Source organism: Phodopus roborovskii, unplaced genomic scaffold (genome assembly GCF_943737965.1).
Source record: "Phodopus roborovskii unplaced genomic scaffold, PHOROB, whole genome shotgun sequence".
Classification (NCBI taxonomy): domain Eukaryota; kingdom Metazoa; phylum Chordata; class Mammalia; order Rodentia; family Cricetidae; genus Phodopus; species Phodopus roborovskii.
In genome coordinates, this window is record NW_026126563.1 from 15,948,638 (window position 1) to 15,968,750 (window position 20,113).

The 20,113-nt window shown below is 40.3% G+C and overlaps 1 protein-coding gene across 1 annotated transcript in view; it reads left to right on the forward strand.

The window, feature by feature from the left end:
• Positions 1-1,168: 1,168 nt before the first annotated feature.
• Taf4b (TATA-box binding protein associated factor 4b) overlaps positions 1,169-20,113 on the forward strand; it is a 103,777-nt gene continuing 84,832 nt past the window's right edge. Inside the window, exons 1-3 of the mRNA XM_051202077.1 lie at positions 1,169-1,745; positions 11,228-11,373; positions 14,170-14,277. Of these exons, the coding sequence (XP_051058034.1) occupies positions 1,406-1,745; positions 11,228-11,373; positions 14,170-14,277 (594 nt within the window). The 5' untranslated portion in view covers positions 1,169-1,405. The remainder of the gene's footprint in view (positions 1,746-11,227; positions 11,374-14,169; positions 14,278-20,113) is intronic.

Consider the following 20,113-nt stretch of genomic DNA (forward strand, 5'->3'; position numbering starts at 1 on the left):
TCCCAGAAGATGACACATAAAGTTAAATGGTCAGCATTTAGGAAGTTGAGTCAGAAGGCTTACCACACTTTCAAGGCCAAGATGCTCCATAGTGAGTTCGAGATCATCCCAAACTACAGCGTGCGAGCCTGTCACAAAATAAAAAATTCCAGATGTGTCGAACAAGCCTTTAATCCTAGCACTCGGGAGGCAGAGGTCAGCTGCTCTGCTCTCTGAGTCCCAGTGACGGCTAAACAGTGAGGCCTCGTCTAAAACAAACAAAACAAAACAAAACAAAACAAAAAAAATCCAATAAATGAACAAATACACTAATAGTGGACACAGACTTACAGGCCGGTAAGGAGGAATAAAAATGGTTTTCCAGTTTATGTTCTAGCTATTTCAAGTCGAAAGAAATATTTACAAAAATACATTTTTAGCCGGGTGTTGGTGGCGCACTCCTTTAATCCCAGCACTCAGGAGGCAGAGGCGGGAGGATCTCTTGTGAGTTCAAGACCAGCCTGGTCTACAAGAGTTAGTTTCAGGACAGCCTCCAAAGCTACAGAAAAACCCTGTCTCGAAAAACAAAACAAAAAGACATTTTTAAAGACAATAAAATTATACACTCTTCTGATTTTTATAATGTCAACTGTAATAATTTTTTTTTTTTGTCGCCGCAAGGACAGAAACCACACTAATCCCAAGCGGGACCGAGTTCCTGAACCGTGCCTTTTCCAGAATCACTTCTCCGCACTTTTCCCCTGAAGTGTGGCGTCCTAGGGGCGGCGGGTGGAGCTCACCGAGGCGACAGGCGGGACAAGCCCGGCGGAGGCGCGCCGCGTCGCAGTCGTGCGGGCGCAGCTCGCCCGCCCCGCACGTGATAACTCCCCGGGAACCTGCGCCCCAGCGCTCGGCAAGCGGAGCCAGATTGCGAGCCACTCCGGAGCCGGCCTCGTGACGTCACGAGCGCGATTCCTCTCGCTAGCCAATCAGAAGGTCGGACGGCAGGGAAGCCCCGGGCGGCGGGGGCCGCCAGGGCGCGTGCGCACGGGCTCCGCGTGGCTATATAAACATGGCTGGCCGGGGCGCCGCGGGCGGTGCGGAGCGCGCGTGGGGCGCCGCCGGACGCTGCGGGTCTGCAGGGTTTTGAAATTTGTGGCGGGGAAGCGCCGAGTGCGAGCTCCCGGGTGGGAACCGAAGTGACGGCCCGAGGGAGCTGCCAGTCCGGGCGCTTGTGCGGCGGGACCGGGACCGGGCTGAGGCGCGCACGTGCGGGCGCCGCTGAGGGAGTGCCCGGCGGTCTCGCCGCCGGCCGGGCCCGGAGCGCGCCTGTGCCCCGCGATGCTGCGGCGCCCGGACTGCGCCCGCCTCGCCTCGCCTGAGCTCCGGGAAGGGCAGCGCCGCTGCCGCTGAGCCCCCGGGGGGGATGCCGGCGGGCCTCACGGAGCCGGCCGGCGCCGCCGCTCCGGTGGTCGCGGGCGCCTCGGGGGCCGTGACCATGGCCCCCGCCGCCGCGCTGCCCGTGCGGGTGGAGAGCACCCCGGTGGCCCTGGGCCCTGTGACTACGGCTCCTGTCGGCGTCTGCGTGGAGTCCGGGGCGCCCCAGCCCCTGCCATCCCCCGTGGGGACCCTAGTGACCAAAGTGGTCCCTGTCACCGCGCTTCCTAAACTCGGCGGCCCCAGGCTGCCCGCTCCTCAGATAGTCACCGTGAAGACTCCCGGCACCACGACGATCCAGCTGCCGGCGAATTTGCAGCTGCCTCCAGGTATGTGGATCGGCTCTGCTCGCCTGCGGTGGCTCGGGGACCGGGCAGCCCCCCCCCCCGGTGACTCTGAGGAACTTAGAGCCGGGAGAGCCCGTTCGGGGCTTGGTGTTGCAGCGAGCGGGCGGGCGGGCGGTGATTTGGCCTTCCCATTCATGTAACCTCTAGCTTCATTACTGCATTTTCGTATTTAAGAAAACGATCTTTCCACCCTAGTGACACGGTCAGGTCTGGAAGACGCACTTTCTAGACGGCCCTGGAGGCACTGGCTGGAGTTCATCTTTTTGTAGAAAAAGGACGAGTAAAAAGATTTCTTTTTAAAAGAAAGTTTTCTTCAAACTTAAGGCCAAGAGGTTTTGTTGTTGTTGTTGGGTTTCTTTCTTTCTATCTTTTTTTTTTTATTCAAGCAAGTTGCAGTTAGTTCACAGCAGAAGTGATTATACTTTTTAACCCCCTTTGAGAAAGGATCCCTTATAGCCCACGCTGGTTTTGAAGCTCCTTGTGTAGGGGAGGGTGACCTTGAACTATTCATGTTACCTCCCAAGAGCTAGGATAAGGTGTGTGCTTCTGCACCTGACCAAATGATGCTTTGTACACCGTCTTAGATGAGCAGTAAGTGTAATTTTAAATTAGAAGATTCCTTTTGGTAAGGAACAAATGCCTGGGTTGACAGATCTGATCCCTGAAACTGTTGTTATTTGAGGAAATGTGCGAGTGTTAGTGAGTGGTTGCTTTTTATCCATTGGAGACTTGGGCTGTTTTGCTTTGAGATGATTTAAATATTATAAATGTCTGTTGTGTTCCTCAATTGAAAAATATATTGAAATTTGTCTTACAATAATTTTGCTAAGCAGAAAGTGGTAATTGAACATGTTGATAGTGCTAAAAAAAACTATCTTGCATGAGAAGCTCACCAAAACAGTGGTTAAGCTGGGTGGTGGTTTAATCCCAGCACTCAGGAGGCAGAGGCATGCCTGGTCTACAGAGCAGGGAGTTCTAGGACAACCAGGGCTATACAGAGAAATCCTGTTTCAATCCCCATCCCTCCCCCCCAAAAAAAAAGAGAACCTTGATTTGGATGGTAAAGAAGTGGAAACATTAATCAAAAAAGATTTCTTTAGTTGCAAAAGGAGAGAGGCTCCTTTTTTTTTTTTTTTTTTTTTTTTGATGATGAGAAGGGGAAGTTTGTAGAATAGTTTTATGTCATCTTCACACAAACTAACGTCCTCTGAAAGGAGGGAGCCTCATTTGAGGCATCCCCTTCATAAAATAGGGTTGTAGGCAAGCCTGTAGGGCATCTTCTTAATTAGTGATTGATGGGGCAGGCCCAGCCCATTGTGGGCGGGGCCATCCCTGGTCTGGTTGTTTTGGGTTCTATGAGAAAGGAAGTTTAGCAAGCAGTGGGGAGTAAGCACTCCTCCAAGACCTCTGCTTCAGCTCCTGCCTCCAGGTTCCTGCTCAGCATGAGTTCTTGTCCTCATTGCTTTTGATGATAAACTTCATATGGAACTGAACGAAATAAACCCTCTCCTCCCTAAGTTGCTTTGGTCATGGTGTTTCATCACAGCGATAGTAATCCGAATAAGGCTGGGAGCTAATGTTGTATTTGGTTATGGACACCCAGAGCACATTATGTTCTGCACATTTCATAAAACTCGTTTGGTACAAGTGGAGTACACAAGGTACCTCCATTTGTAAAAAGCAGTAATCACTGGATACAATGTTTGCCAGTTCTAAATTGGATAGCAAACAAAGCAGTAGTAAATATATATTTGAATGAAATTACCAACCGATTTGTTGCAATATATATTCTTGTCTAGTCATTGAAATTTTTTTTTCTAGAAACAGTCAAAAAAGTATTAAGATGGAATATTGTGTCAAGAGGGGAAGCTTGTTGATAAGTTGTAGCAAATTATTTACTGAGGGCTTGCTATGCTAGTCACTTTTAATACATTATTTATGTTCTTTTATTCTCTCCTCATAATGTACAGCCAGTAAATAAGGAAAAGAAGTCTGTAAGGATAGATACTTGCCTAATGTCATTCTAATAACTCACAGGAGTGGATTTGAATCCAGGTCTATTTAGCTATACTCTGTATAGGTTACCACATGAATATTTACAGTGCTTCAGTGCTGAAAGGTAACTTAAAGATTTCTGAGTAAAAACTTGTGTTTTCTAAATCAAGAAACCCAATTGTTTGAAATGTCCTTGGGTTTCATTAAGGCAAAATAAAATCATAGCCTAAGTCCTTATATGAGTTGCTTGGGGGAATTTCTACTGGTGTGTAGCAGGAGCCAGTAGAATGAATTGGCATTGATTTACTGTAGGTTATAAATTGTATACAATTCAGATGTGCTGATAATTAACAGTAGGTTATTCAAGAATGAGTGTGTCGGTCCTTAAGTTAACTAAGAGAAATACTTTTGAGTACTTCTCTTATATTTTCCTTTGGATAGAACTTGCTTTTAAAAATAGGAATATTTGTCTAGGTTTGAAGGTACACAACCCTTTAATTTGAGCACTTGGAAGATCAAAGGTCATATCATCAAAGGCCTATAATTGCAGTGAAGATTGCAGGAGGATTGCCTCAAGTTTGAGGCCAGCTTGGCTTACAGTGCAATGTGAGACCCTGTCTCAAAACTAGGAACTAGGTAAATGACTTGGCTGCTAAAAGCACAAGCAACGAAAACATTAATTTATTCCCTTAATACAATGGTTTTCAACCTTCTTAATGCTGCAATCCTTTAATATATGTGGTAACCACCAACCATTAAACTATTTTGTTACTACTTAATAACTAATTTTGCTTCTGTTATGAATTGTAATGTAAATATCAGTGAAAGGGTCACTCCACCCTCAAGGGGTCAGACTGACAGGTTGAGAGCCACTGCCTTAATAGAACTCATGTGAAAAGCTGGATGCAGTGGTATATATCTTTAATCCTTGTTATCCTAAGTGAGATCAGAGACAAAGACAGGAAAAGAGGACTTGCCTCAAAACAAGGTGGTAGGAGAGAAATGACTTCCTGAAAGTTATCCTCTTTTTATATACATGCTTCTCTCCACACTAAATAATCTTAAACGTGTTTAAACATGTACAACAACAGGTTTTTTGTTGTTTTTATTTTTTGAGTATGGTTTAAAAATAAAAGATAAGGGGGGCATTTGTGGGGAACTAGAAGGCATTTGCCTTTGTTTCACTATTTTCTTTAGTAAACATGCAGAGGACTTTTAGGTCCAATTGTGGCCATTTCTGAGTCTGTTTAATGCATAGGAGCATGGTTCATTTTTCTTTCTATTCTTCTTTTTGTTCCTGTAATTATCATTTCAGAGAAAGTGACAGGAGTCAAATTTGCCCTAGTATGTGTTCCCAGTCTTCCTACTAGGATGGTACTATTATACAGCTTATTATTACTGCTTGCTTTTGCTCTAGTTCTGGCTGCCATACATCTTGCTGCATCCATAATGTACTCTTTGTAGCCGGGCTGACTTTAGCTTCCCTACTTTTAGGATTATAGACATTCTGGAATTACAGATGTGAATTACCATTCTTAGCTTCCTGAGTTGTGTATTGATGTTTGTGGAAATTCTTAAAGGTTTTGGCTATGCTAGAGAATAGACACAGGGCTCTGTATATTCTAAGCAAGTGGAATACTGCTGAGCACCCTCAGCTCCCTTAGTCTTTAAATATCAGTTTCTAGGCTGAGCATGGCACGCACCCCTTCATCCCAGCACTCAGGATGCAGAGGCAGGCAGATCTCTGAGTCTGAGGCCAGCCTGGTCTATAGTGTATTCTAGGACAGCCAGAGACATCTATGTAGAAACATGTTATGAGTAGTTTCCCGTCAGCCTGGTCTCCCAGCCGTGCCAGCCCCAAATAACATACAGAGACATTATATTAGATATAAAGCTGTAAGCCAGTTACTAGTTTCTTATCGGCTAGCTCTGTCTTAAATATTAACCCATTTCTATTAATCTAAGTATTTCCACGTGGTCTTATCTTACCGGAGAGAGGGGCTGGTGTTCTTCTCTCTCTGTCCTCCATCTTGGATCTCCTCCCTACTACTCTTCTCTCCTTCTAGTCTCCTAGTCTCGCCTATCTTGCTTTCCAATTGGCCAACAGTGCTTTATTCATTAACCAATAAGAGAAGCATATTTACAGAATGACATCTCCCATCAGAAACACCAAATTGTAATAGTAATAACAATACCAGCTTCACTGAAATATTTTTATAATAATATTTCAAATTTGGAACAATTGCCAGGCACTGGTGGCACATGCCTTTAACCCCAGAAGTCAGGAGGCAGATAGTTTGAGGCCAGCCTGATCTACAGAGTGAGTTCCAGGACAGTAGAGCTACATGGAGAAGTGCTGTTACAAAAAATTAAAAAACAAAACAAAACAAAGGAACCTATTTTCAGTGAATGTTGAAAATTTTGATTTAGCCACCTAAAAAGTGTAGTCTTTGGAAGAAAATACATAACATGCCTTCTCTATTCTATGATACTATTTTTATGTCTGCTTTTCACTTACTGTTATATAACATTTTTTGTTACAAATTCAAAAGCTTAATATTTATCAATATTCTCTGTCCTCTGGAGACAAGGTGTTGATATGTAACCCAGAATAGTTTTGAGCTTGTGATCCTCTTGCCTCTGCTTTCAGAGTACTAGGATAACAGGTGTGTTCTCCTGTGCTCAACAGAAATTGAATTTTATCTGTCTGTCTATCTGACTGTCTGTCTATCTATCATACTTTTGGGTGGGCTGCTCACATAGAAGTTAGAGGACAGCTTGTAGGAGTCAGTTCCCTTTTATGTGAGTGCCAGGTCTTCAGTTCATATGTACTCAGGCTTGGTGGTAAGCTCATTTACCTACTAAGCTATCTCAGTAGCCAAAAAGTTTAATTTTTAATGGCAGCATAATTTATTATTTAATAATTCCTTTATTGTCCATTTAGATTGGTTGTGTGTTGTCAGTGATGTGTCATCCCTCAACCCCCAGACATGTTTTCTCTGTGTACCAGAGCTCTGGCTGTCCTGGATCTTACTTTGTAGACCAGGTTAGCCTTGAACACACAGATCCTCCTGGTTGGTTGCTTATTTTTTATTATTTATTAAAGTAGATGTTTTTGTATTTATGTTATATATTATGTTTTTTTGTTGGGATAGCTAACATGGCCAACAGCATATTTGTACTGATAATTGCAGTATAAGCTGGGATTTGAGTTTAATGCCACAAACACAACAGTACATAAGGTAAACATTTTTCTCTTGGAAATCCGATAGATTTTTTGGGTTTCTGTTAATGGATGGCTCTTCCCACCAGCCTGATCCCACAGCTGCGTTGCCTCAAATGAACACACAAATTAGTTATAAATCTGTTGGCTGGTGGCCTCTATTGGCTAGCTCTGTCTTAATTATTAACCCATAACTACTAATCTGTGTATTTCCACGTGGACATGGCTGACTGGAGAATGCCCACTTGCAACTCCTTTGCCAGCTACATCTCGACGGTTCTGGTGGGCCCTCTTGACTACCTCTCCCAGACTCCTCCTCCTAGTCCCGCTTATCGCACTGCCTCATTGGCCCAACTGTGTTTTATTCATCCACCAGTGAGAGAAACATACAAAAGTACATCCCGTCAGTTTCCATAGATTACTTTGGGCTTAACTTTCCTTTAACACTTTTATTTTTAAAAAATAATTAATGTATTTATAAAACTAGCAACAAATATGTAAGTAATAGTTACTTGAAATCTTATGTGTCTGATTTTAAAAATGAAATTTAATAGAGAAATAAAACCTGTTTTTGGCAAATCAAGCTCTGTTTTGACCAGTGAAGAGTGGTTAAAATCTAGTTATTTACTTTTCTTTTTTATTCAAATTCAGGAAATGGTTTTAAACTCTGTTATAGGAAATTACCATATGAAAAATTAGAGGAATTTGGCCTATAGTACATGTAGAAAAATACAGCCAAGACATGTACATATTTACAGGTAATTTGTATGATTGTAAAAGTAACCCTCGTGTCTTGTGGATGCTAAAGGGAGACAAATTCTGTCTGCATATTAAGGAAGGGCTTTGTGCTCCTAGTCTGGTTTTGAAAGAGTGGTGGTTGTGTATCTCATTTTTCCTAACCCTGGGTTATTTGAGAAAAGACTAGAAGGTAATTTGAATTGTAGCAATTGAGTTAGAGTTTTTGTGGATCTTGATTTTTTTATAGATCTGTTATTTCAGGATACTATTTACAAATGATGAGAATATGGAAAAAAATCAAAGAGCTTCCATCCAGATCAGACTCTGCCATCTGAAACACAACAGTTCACAGAAGAAATAGATCATTAGATTATGTGTGAGGGAGAGAATGGAATAGATACTAGTTCACTTTTAAAATTTTATTATTTATAGAGGAAAGGTCATCTATTACCCAGTGTATGGTTTCTTTTTCTTTAGAACACAGAATATCTTTTATTCCTTGGTCATTTCTTACAATGCGTCTTCATCATATCCACCCAAGTTCCTACTTCATTTTTACCAGGCACCCCCAACATGCCCACTGTTCATGTCTCAATTTATTTTCTTTTTGTTCTTATACTCTCTTTATTCTTTTTTAAATATATTTTTATTTAAATTAGAAACTTATTTTACATCTGTCCTAGTTCCCTATCTCTCCCATCCTCCCCCCCAACCCACCTCCCCATCCATTCCCCAGGGAGAGTGAGTCCTTCCATGGGGGATCATCAGAGTCACATTATTTGGGGCAGGGCCTGGGCACTCCCCCCTACACTATGTATTTAGGCCGAGAGAGTATTCCTCCATGGGGGAGTGGGTTCCCAAGTCCTTTCATGAACTAGGGATAAATACTGGTTCTACTGCCAGAGGCTACATAGACTGTCCAGGCCTCCTAACTGACACCCACTTTCAGGGTCCTGGTTCGGTCCAGTGCTTGGAGTCTGTTTCTTGGAAGTAACAAATAGATGACTTCTACTTTTTGATTCAATCTACAATAACATATCTTTTGATTGAGGAAATAAGACCTTAAAAGAGACAAGGGTGAGTTTGAGGCCAGCCTGGTCTACAAATCTAGTTCTACTCTGGCAGGTTTACACAGTGAGACTTTGTCTCAAAAAACCAAACCAAATCAAAACAAGCTAGGTATGTATCAAATTCCCAGGACTGCCAGAGGTATATAGTCAAACCCTGTCTTAAAACCAAACAAAAAAGTCTGTAGAAGCCAATCAGTGGTGTCACACAGTTTTAATTCCAGCATTCTTGGGGCAGAGGCAGGTGGATTTCTATAGGTTTAAAGCCAACCTGTTCTACAGAAGGAATTCCAGGACAGCCAAGTCTACACAAATCCTTGTGTAAGATGGTTATACCCCCTTCTAGTTTATCTAGTTCTATACACTTAGTGAAAATGGTAATTTTTACAAATGTTGAACTATTTTTCTTGTCATTTACAATTTTTCTGTATGTATTTTATGTTTTGTAATTTTGTTATCTGTGATAGAATTTGATGTTTCTGGATTCTTGGTCTCTTACTCAAGGAATGATATACAGGAGTACACACAGGATGCAAAGTAGCACACTTTATTCTAAAGAAAAGCCATAGTGTATATGAGAGACACTATCATTATTCATAGTTGGCCATGTGATTGAGAGTACTAAGGACCTAAATAATTGTTTGGGACTTCCTTTTGAGAAGAGGGGTCTGGTTGCTAAGAGATTTAGTTTTGTTTCGATTGACAAGCATGGATTATGTAAGTCTTTGCTAATTGTGCATATCCCTTCCCTTGATGAATGTCTTAGTATTTATGTTGCTTTGATGAAACACCATGACCAAAAAAGGCAAGTTGGGGGGGGGGAAGAAAGGGTTTATTCAACTTATATTTCCACATCACAGTTCATCATGTTTTTTGCTTGACTCTGTTTTGTTTGATATAATGACCAGTTTAGCTTTCTTCTGGTTGCTCTTGTGTGATATTTTTCTCATTTAACTTTTTCTTTCTTGAGAGTAGGTATTTCTATTTAGCTTGGACTGGCCTCAAGCTCACTGTTTACACCAGGATACCCTTAAATTCTCAGCCTCTCACATGCTGAACTACTACCATGCCCAGTTTCAAACTTTCTGTGTTTCTAAATCTGTCTTAGGAAAATAGCAAATGATTGGGTATTTGCTTATTTAGTTCTATACTTTTGATATACTTGAATTTAGTGTTGATAATTATTTTTGTTTTCTAGTCCCTAGTTTTCATCCTTTTGTTTGTATTAAGAAGATTTTTTTTTTAGTATTCCATAATTTATGTAATTTTCCAGCATTTTGGGGGGAATCAATTCCTGAATGTTTCTCTTGGAGTGACATCTTCACTGTATAGGAGCAAGCTGTTGTGTGGACTTTCCCACTTTTTTTTTTTTCTCCCAACAGAGATATAACTTATAAAAGCACTGGAGTTAGGGTGTTTGGGGTTCAACCTTTCTTTTTGTGCCAGCTGAGGGGTACCCCTGGGGAGTGGCAATTCTGGGAGGGAAAAGTACTTTGTCTAATGGTGACCCTGCCTTCCGAAGGATGATCCCTTACTAGATCCTTAGTCCATCCAATGGAATTAACTATGAAAAGAGAATGATATGCCTCTACCCAGGGTAGATTCCATTCTTCACTATAAAATGTCATGCTTGGAATGTTTTGGATTTTGGAGCATATTGGTTTCATTGTTTCAGGTAAAAGATGTTCTGGAAAAGTCTAGGCAAATATTCTAAAAATCTGAAATAATTTCTAGTCAGAGGCATTTTGGATGAGGGATGCTCAATCTATATGATATGTCTTCTGGGGTTTTTTCTGTTCTGTTTGCTTGGTCAGCTTATGTAGTACTTTGCTGTTCCTATATTATCTTTTAGTGATGTTTTGTGTGTATGATTCTTTTGCCTGCATGTATGTCTGGACCACTTGTGTGCAAAGTTCTCAGAGGCTTGAAGAGGGCGTTCGTCCTGTGGAACTGGACTTAAAGAGAGGGTTGTAGGCCTCCATATGGGTGCTGGAGGCAAAACTCCAGTTCTCTGCAAGATCAGCAAGTACTACTGAACATCCATCTATCTTAATGTAGTTTATAGTATCAATATCATCAAAGAAAAGTATTTTTCCTACTTCAGGATTATCTTTTCATATGCTGAGATTAAAAACATTTTTGTTTAGCTAACTCTTACTTTTATAAGAGGCTTTTACTGTGTACCCCCATCTGACCTTGGGCCTGTATTCCTTTTCGCTCAGCTTCTTAGTCTTAGAATTACAGGTGTGTGCTGCATGCTCAGCTTAAATAGCTTTGAATGAAAAAATTTTGCCATCTTATGGTAATTAGTGAACGGAGCATTCATTATATGTTAACCATTTATTCCTAGCATTTCCTAGTATTGGAATGGGGAACAAAAGTATGTGATTCTTGTGTTCATTTATGAGCTAGAGTCACATTTGCTTTTCTTTTAATTATAGGAACAGTTTTGATCAAAAGTAACAGTGGTCAGTTGATGCTGGTATCTCCTCAGCAAGCTGTGACAGGAGCGAAGACCACAAGTAACTTAACTCCAAGGCCAGCAGTACCAGCAAACACTCAAACAGTCAAGATCTGTACAGTGCCGGTAATCTGTCTTAATTTTCTTAGTTTCCAGCTACTATCTTCATATAGATATGGACATGTTTGCCAGTAAAAATTTGAGTCAATTTTGCTCAATTTTTAAATTTAAGTGCCAATTTAGTTTTGATACTTGGTAAATGCCAAAATAATGAAAAGTGTACCTTCATACTCAGTGATTTTATTATCCTCAGAGGAATTGTTCAAAGGGACAGTATGTGTCTGCTGAAAGAAAGTAACTGCCTGGTGGTGGTGGCACACGCCTTTAATCCCAGAACTCGGGAGGCAAAGGCAGGCGATCTCTGTGAACTTGAGGCCAGCCTGATCTACAAAAGCGAGTTCCAGGACAGCCAAAGCCACAGAGAAACCCTGTCTCAACCCCCCCATAAACAAACAAACAAACAAACAAACAAACAAGCTATTCTGGGTCAGGGTGTTGGAATGTGTATTCACATGGTTGTGTGCCTCCATGTATGTTCCTATGAGTATATGCACGCCAGAGGCTCAAATTCAGTGTATTTGAGACAGGTTTGTCATTGAACCCAGAGCTCACAGGTGGACTAGACTGGCCAGGAAGCAAACTCCCAGGGTACTCCTGTCTTTGCCTCCCCAGCAATCCCCCCACCTGTTTGTTCTGTTCTTTTGTCTGTGTGTGTGCTTACTTTTTTACCTGGTGCTGGGGTATGAATTCAGATCTTCATGCTTATGAAAAAATCGCTTTACTGAGTGAGCCATCTCCCTGTCTCTGTTTCACTTTTAATTTGTAGTTATTGAGACTCCTATTTAAAGTATTCATTTTCATCCATGTTATATGAATTACTTCCAAGTAATATAGAATCTGCTGTAATATTTCACTAGTTTTGCCTTTTTTGAAATGACGTTTTTTATATAGGTGTTGATCTTTTTATGTGGCTGAAATTTAGTTTGTATCAGTGAATTTATAAATTAATCTTATGTCTTAGTTAGGGCTTCTGTTACTGTGAAGAGACACCATGACCATGACAACTCTTATAAAGAAAAACTTTAATTATCATGGCAGGATGTTACTAGCACTTTCCTGCTAGCCTAGTCCCACAGCCTTGTCAGTCCCAAAATGACACACAAAGACATTGTATTAATTATAAAGCCTGTTACTAGTGTTTCTTATTGGCTAGTTCTGTCTTAAATATTAATCCATAGTTACTAATATATGTATTCTATATGATCTTATCTTACTCACGTCCTCTCCTCCTGAGATCACACATATTTCCCAGAATCCTCCACCTCTCCTAGTCCCACTTATCTTTCTTCTCTATTGGTCAATAGTGCTTTATTCATTAACCAATAAGAGATACATATTTACAGAATGACGTTTCCCATTAGCAGGCTATTGGCTATTGTAGCAGTCAGGCAGACATGTTACTTGAGAAGGAGTTCTGTATCTGAAGCCACAGGCAGTAGAAAGAGAGATACACACTGGCTAGGCTTGAGCATCTGAGACCTCAAAGCCTGCCCCAAGTGACACACCTCTTCCATCAAGGCCATACCTCCAATAGTGCCATTCCCTGTGGGCCTGTTGGGGCCGTTGGGGTGATAGTTCGGTTGGTAAAGTACGTGTAGCCTGGGCTTGAGGATTTGATTTTGTTCTCCAGAACTCATTAAACAAATGCTAGGTGTATTAAATGCACCTGTGATCACAGCACTAAAGTCAAGAGGCTTCCCAGGGCTTACTGTCCAGCCAGTGGAGCCAAATTCAAAAGCTCCAGGGTTAGTGAGATACAGTCCCAAAAATTAAGGTGCAGAACAATTGAGGTAGATGTCCAGTGTCAAAGGTTGACTGTCTTCCTCCCTCTCTCCCTTCCCTCTTCCTCCTTTTTCTTTTTTAAACTTTATCATTACATTTAGTGTGTGTGTGTGTGTGTGTGTGTGTGTGTGTGTGTGTGTGTGTGTGTGTAGGGAATAATATACATGCCATAGCTGCACTTGTAGAGGTCAGAGGACAAGTTTCAGAAGTCACTTTTCTCCTCCCAGGGTGGAACCCAGGTCACCAGGCTTTGGTGGCAAAGTTCTTTGACTTTGGTGCCATCTTGCTGGTCCTACTTCCAGTTTTGATCTATTTGCTCAGTTAGTTTTATTTTCTCTGTCAGCAGTGCATTTTCCTTCTAATTTGGTTTAGCTATGGGTTAACAGATTTTTGTTTATCATTTAAAAATTAGATTGTGTATGTTTTGTGTATAACAAACTAAGTTTAAGATTTTATTTCCTTAGTGTGTATGATATGTATATATGAGTGTGGGTGCACACATGCTACAGTGGTCATGTGGTGGTCAGAGGACAACCTTTAAGACTGAGTTCTGTCTTCACCATGGGTTCTGGGGATCATATTCAGATTGTCTGGGTTGCCTGGCAAGAGCTTTCCTGAACAGTATTCTTGGTCCAAGTTTAATACTTTAATGCTGACTGTTGTAGATCTTACTGTATTGGAAAATTAACATAAAAGAAAAGGTTATTTTTTAAATCAGTTGTCTCCTTTAAGAAATGTCAGCTGGCCAATTGACTCGTTAAGTTTATAGTATAGAATGTTCATTTCCTAATGCCTTTTCATTTTGTTCACAATACTGACTGATTTGAAGTGATTAATATTGACTGGGTGTGGTGGTAGGTGCTTTGAGTCAGAGACAGGTAGAGTTCTGTGAGTTCCATGCCATTCTGGTTTATGTATTGAAATCTAGGCCAGCCAAGATCTCAATAAAACAAAATAAAAGATAAAAAACCCAAATGACTAATATCAATAATTTTGTCTTTTTTGTCTTTTCCCCCCAAGAATTCTAGCTCACAATTAATGAAACAAGTAGCAGTGGCTCCTGTTAATAATTTGACACAGATGGGAACTACTGTGGTAACCACTGCCTCCAGTGGTTCTTCAGGACAAGTAAGTGTGTATATGTGTATGTGTGTTTGCGCGCACACACTCACTAGCTGTTTTCTCACTATTATACAATTATTTCTTGCCAGATATTTGTTTAACTTTGTGACTTAAGGCATATAATATATGGTGCAGTTTATCAGACTGAAATATTGGAGATGTAGAAACAAGAAAACGTAATAATTTATTATTAGACATCCATTGCATAAATGCATTACAGTAATATAATGCATCTAAAAACCATGTGTTACAGACTCCAGAAGTAGGCGCTAAAATAGATTATGATGGATAAGTTATTATTTAGAAATTAGTTCTTGTGAAGAGAAGGAGAGCATGTTTAAGCTAGACTCATGAATGATAGTTTCAGGCAACCTAGTAGAGAGTGTTAAGAGCATATGTACCTTGTTAGCATTGTCCACTGGGCTTTACTGTGTTCCCTTGGGGAAATTGTACCTTCGTGTAAAATTAATGGATGACTACCAATAGAATTGTAGCAGCCAAGATAGTACAAGTCTCTCCTTGCAATGGTTCATTGACATTTACATCTTATGTCACTTGTATATATACTTTTATATGTTATAGACAACTGTCCTGGGATGCTAGTGGACTTCTTTCCTTTGGAAACAAAGAGGTTAAAAGGGAAGACTATGCAGCTTATACAAATCCTGTCAGTTCTCTGTCCACCTTCTATTACCCTCACTCTTACCTACTGACTGTGCTGGTCTTGGGAATTACCTACTAGTGTAATCTGATTTTCCTCATAGAGCTCCTTGTATCCCTCTGTGGATATGTTCCTGCCCTAGTTTGGGTTTTCTGTTTTTCTCCTCTCATAGCAGAGTAGCACAGACTGAGTAATATATGATGAATAGAAATTTGTTTGACTCATGATTCTGGAGATGGGAAGTCTAAGTTCATGATGTCATTATCTGGAGGAGGGTCTAACCCAAGGCAGAGATATCCTATATAAAGAGAGCATCTTGTCCCAGAAAGAGGAGAGGTAACACAGAGGAGAGGTATGGTGGGAACTGAACTTCTGGGATGCTTCTCCTAGGAATGAATACCTACTCCTTTAATAGCAGCCTTAATCCATTTACAATTAAGAAGTACTCATACTCTGATCACTTCTTAAAGGACTCATTTCTTGATACCAGTATACTGACAGTTATATTTTAACATGAGTTTTGGAGGGGATATTTAAACAAACCATAGTATCCTCTATTATGTGATAGCAACTCTACACCTTTTCAGATGATTAGTTAATTACCCCTCTCAAGGTTCAGACTTATCTTTCCTGCTGGTCTCTGAAGTATGTAGGCACCTGAAATACCAGGTGACAGCTGTAGTGTCTGGTTTCCTAAGGGAAATGTGTCTCCATGAGTAGAAATGGAAAGCACAGAGTCTCCTAATAGTTATTAGGACTGACTAAGGGTCTATTCATATGTCTGCTCCTTAGTACCCCGGGGAACAAAGTACCATGTAGAATGTTGTGACTTAGTGATTATCCTGAGTCTTGGAGGATAGAATCCCATCCTTAATAAGAATATTGGCCCAGTTTATCTGTGCCTGCTATAATCTATTCTATTGTGCTGTGATGGCAGCTTCTGAGTAATGCTGTATATGAGCCATTGATGGGTTCCATGGTCTGGAGAACAGTGTCGTGTTTCCTTCTGTCATGAAGAGGATGCATCTTCCTGGTGCTCACCTAGATAGAATTCTGTACTGACAGATCAGTAATCCCTCTGTTGGTGTTCTTAAATTTTTTAATTTACTCTTTTTATATACCTTTTCCACTAATTAGGGTCATAAGCAGCAAATCTGATTTAAAACAGTGCTTTAAAAAGTAATGGCTAGCTGTTAATGAACACGTAGTGTTCTTTACACTTCTTAGGTATCTTATATATCCTGCAATCCATTAACTACCTCATTTCATCCTTATTAGACTACTATCTCTGTCTATATGTGAGAATAAGTTAGAGAGGCTAAGAAACTGGCCTGATTTCTAGGTTGATTTTAGTGTCAGTCCTAGCTCTGGAAACTATTCTTAAACTAGAGTACTGATTATGCCTGAGTGTAGATTCTCTCTAGAAAGTATGTATTTTTCTACTAATAGGTGTCAGTGGGTTTTTTTTTTTTGTTTTGTTTTGTTTTTAATGACTTGGTAAACATGTCATATTGTTCATATGACACAAAAACCTACTTTGAAACATTGTGTTCAGTGTTTATGTTTAAATGATGAAGATATAATTAGGCCTATTGTTAAGTATATAAATGTCTAAATGATCCAATTTAGAATTAGTGTTTCATCATTTTTCCCTTTTGGTTTTTCAAGACAGTGTTTCTTTGTATATCAGCTCTGGCTGCCTTGGAACTTAGTTTGTAGATGTGACTGTTCTTGAAGCTCACAGAGATACACCTGCCTCTGCCTCCTGAATGTTGGGATTAAAGGCATGGACAACCAGTGCCCTGCTAGACTTACTATTTCTAATTGAACATGAGCAAGCCAAATGTAATTGTTCTTTCAGATAGGTACAGAAAATGATCTTCTTGAAATGTATCATATTCTAGTAAACATAAGTGATTTTCACACAGCTCCTGTTTCACATGTAATCCTGCTGTTATTTTTTTTTCTTCTGTCTCCAAGATGTTTGAATGCAATTTAATCTTGCTAATATTGGAAATACCATTGACTGACTGCTCATATTTGATTCTAAGACACAGTTATGATTGAGTTTAAGAAACTCAATCTATTCAGTACTGTATCTATTCAATACTGAAGTGGGAACACCATGTTTAGGTATCTCCCTATGCCCTTCATAGTTCAGCATAGAAGTTGCACATGTTTGGTAAAGTACAGAGAGAACCTTATATTAGAAGGGATTATGGAAGATAACTTTTTATTGTAGTATGTTATTTTTCCATTATTGTAACAAGTAATTGAGGTAAATCAATTGGGAAAGTTTTATGTCTCAGTTTTACAGATTTTAGTTCATCACCTATAGGCCTTATGTGGCACAGTACAAATCCTGTGTATGATGCAGGGTGCAGTATAGTGAGTTTTTCTTTGTACCACCAACTCCCAAATAATATGGAGACTTATTAATTATATAAGGGTGGTCTTTAGCTTAGGCTTGTTTCCAACTAGCTTTTATAATGTAACCCATATTTTTAAATTTATGTTCTGCCACATGGCTTTTTACCTTTCCTCAATATGGTACCTCTGACTTAGAAAATCCGAATCTCCTCTTCCCAGAGTCCTCCTTGGAAGTCCCACCTATTATCTCCTGCCTAGCTATTGGCTGATTATCTCTTTATTAAACCATTCAGAAGGCTCTTTAGGCAGAGACATAGCTTTACAGTGCACAAAAAGATTATTGCACATAGGGTAGTTCCACTTTATAGCAGGAAGCTGAAGACAGGAAGAAGTGATTACCAGTAGCTCCTTCCCTTCAAGGGCACATGTGTAATGACTGGCCACTAAGTTCTATTTCCCCTGTGTTCTGTCACCACTCATTAGTGTCATGGGACTGGGCTACAAGCTTTAGAGTATGGGCCTTTGGATGCCAATTAAGAATCAAACCAGAACATGGTGGAAAAGGTGAAAACAATAAAATATTGACAAGGAAGTAACATTTTATGAATACTTCCGTTGCTCACAGACAGCAGTATACTTCATGAAATCACATTTCAATGGATACTGTTTGCTTCGTACTCAGTGGACAGTACTGCTCTGAGGAACCACCTCCACCAGGCATTGAAGGCCATCAATCACTAGTTAAAGTTAAAAGCCACACTTGTCTAAATGCAGTGCTTTAGATTATATGGCTAATTATTAATTTCAAAATAGGGTCTCATGTAGTTCAGGCTTGCCTTAAACTTACTGTGTAGCTAAGATTGACCTTAAACTACTCATTCTCTATTTCTACCTTTAAGTGATAGGATTTCAGATATGTGAACCACTTTTATTTCTGAAGAGCCTTCCTTACACTTGCAAACATAAAAGTTTAATAGTGTTCAGAAGGATTCAGAAGCCATGTCATGGGACTTGACTCTGGAAAATGTGGAAGAGTTTAGATTGGAGAAAGAATTCACTTGGATGTTGTGTTTGAAGCTTTCTGTTTAATGAAATTGAACTTTATTTAAATTCATTCTTTAAAAACATTATTTTACATGTATGCATGCTTTGCCTGCATATATGTATATGTACCATCTGCACACATGTTGTTTGTAGAAGCCAGAAAAGAGGGTTTGGATCACTTATAACTAGAGTTAGACACAGTTGTGAGTCACCTTGTAAGTGATAGGGATGAGCCCAGGCCCTTTCTAAGAGCAGCAAGTGGTAGTAACCACAGAACCATCTCTACAGCCCCTTAATTTTACCCAGAATTTCATCATTGGTTTTTGTCATAATTAATCAATATTTTTAATTTACTTCCCAATTTATCAGAGCACCTGATATATGTACCAGTTTATCTGAAGGGAAAATTTGGGCTTCCATTCACCTATCTGGTCTTGTACAAAAAGAACTTTTCTTTTTCCTAATTGCAAGCAATGTTTTTTATTTTAAATTTATTATACATACCAACCACAGGTCCCCTTCCTTTCTCTTCTCCTGTTACCCCAACCTCCCTCCTCCATCCTACCTCTCATCCACTCTTAGTAAAGGGAAGGCCTTCCATGGGGAGTCAACAAAGGCTGGTACATTCAGTTGAGGTAGGACCAAGACCCTACTCCATGTATTAAGGCTGAGCAAGGCATCCTACCATGGGGAATGTGCTCCAAAAAGCCAGCCAGCCCAAGCATCAGGGATAGATCCTAGTCCTACTGTCAGGAACCCCACAAACAGAGCAAGCCACATAGCTGTCACCCACATCCACAGGACCTAGTTCTGTCCCATGCAGGCTCCCCAGCTGTCGTACAGAGTCTATGAGCTTTCATGAGCTCAGGTCAGCTATCTTTGTGGGTTTCCCAGTCATAATCTTGACATCCCCCTCCCTTGTTCATATGATCCCTCCTTCCTCTCTTCAACTAGACTCCTGTAGCTCACCCTGGGACTTGGCTGTGGATCTCTGCATCTGGTTCCATCAATTACTGGATAAAGGCTCTATGATGACAGTTGAGGTAGTCACCAGTTTGATTACAGGAGACAGCCAGTTCAGGCACCCTCTCCACTATTGCTAGGAATCTTAGCTGGGGTCATCCTTATGGACTCCAGGGAATTTTCTCTAGCCCCATGATTCTCCCTAATCTGTAACGGCTCCCTCTATCAAGACATCTTTCATTGTTTTCCCATTCTGTCCCTCCCTCAACTCAACTGTCCTGTTTCCTCATCTTCTCATCCCCTCCCTCTACTGCCCCCTCAAAAAAAAGTTTCTTGAGAATGTAAGCATCTCAGTTAAAGTTATGCTGCAGATATTTAATCTTCTGTACATATTATTTCCTCTACCCTGCTTTTCTTATGTTGTGTAATGTGTAGTATTATTTGTTGCTTTATCTCTAATTTTTTAAATTTATTATTATTATATGTATTTATTTATATATTATTCTAATTTATTTCCAATTTTGTACTTTAGCTTATAGTTTTTGCGTGAACCTTTCTGTCCTATGGGGGTGCTGGAGTCATGCCACTTCATTTTTATACATGTAGATATTAATGGAATTCCTTTCAGTGTGGAAATAAGACATTCCTCTCTTATAAAGCTATTGTGCTTTTTCTGATAGTTCACATGAGATCACTGTAGTTGAGCATATATAAATTAGTTGGCAATTGGTACATAAAAAGTGCATAAAAATATGAAGATTTACAAATACATTTTTAGAGAAGTGCCAGTGTGCACGAGTGGGT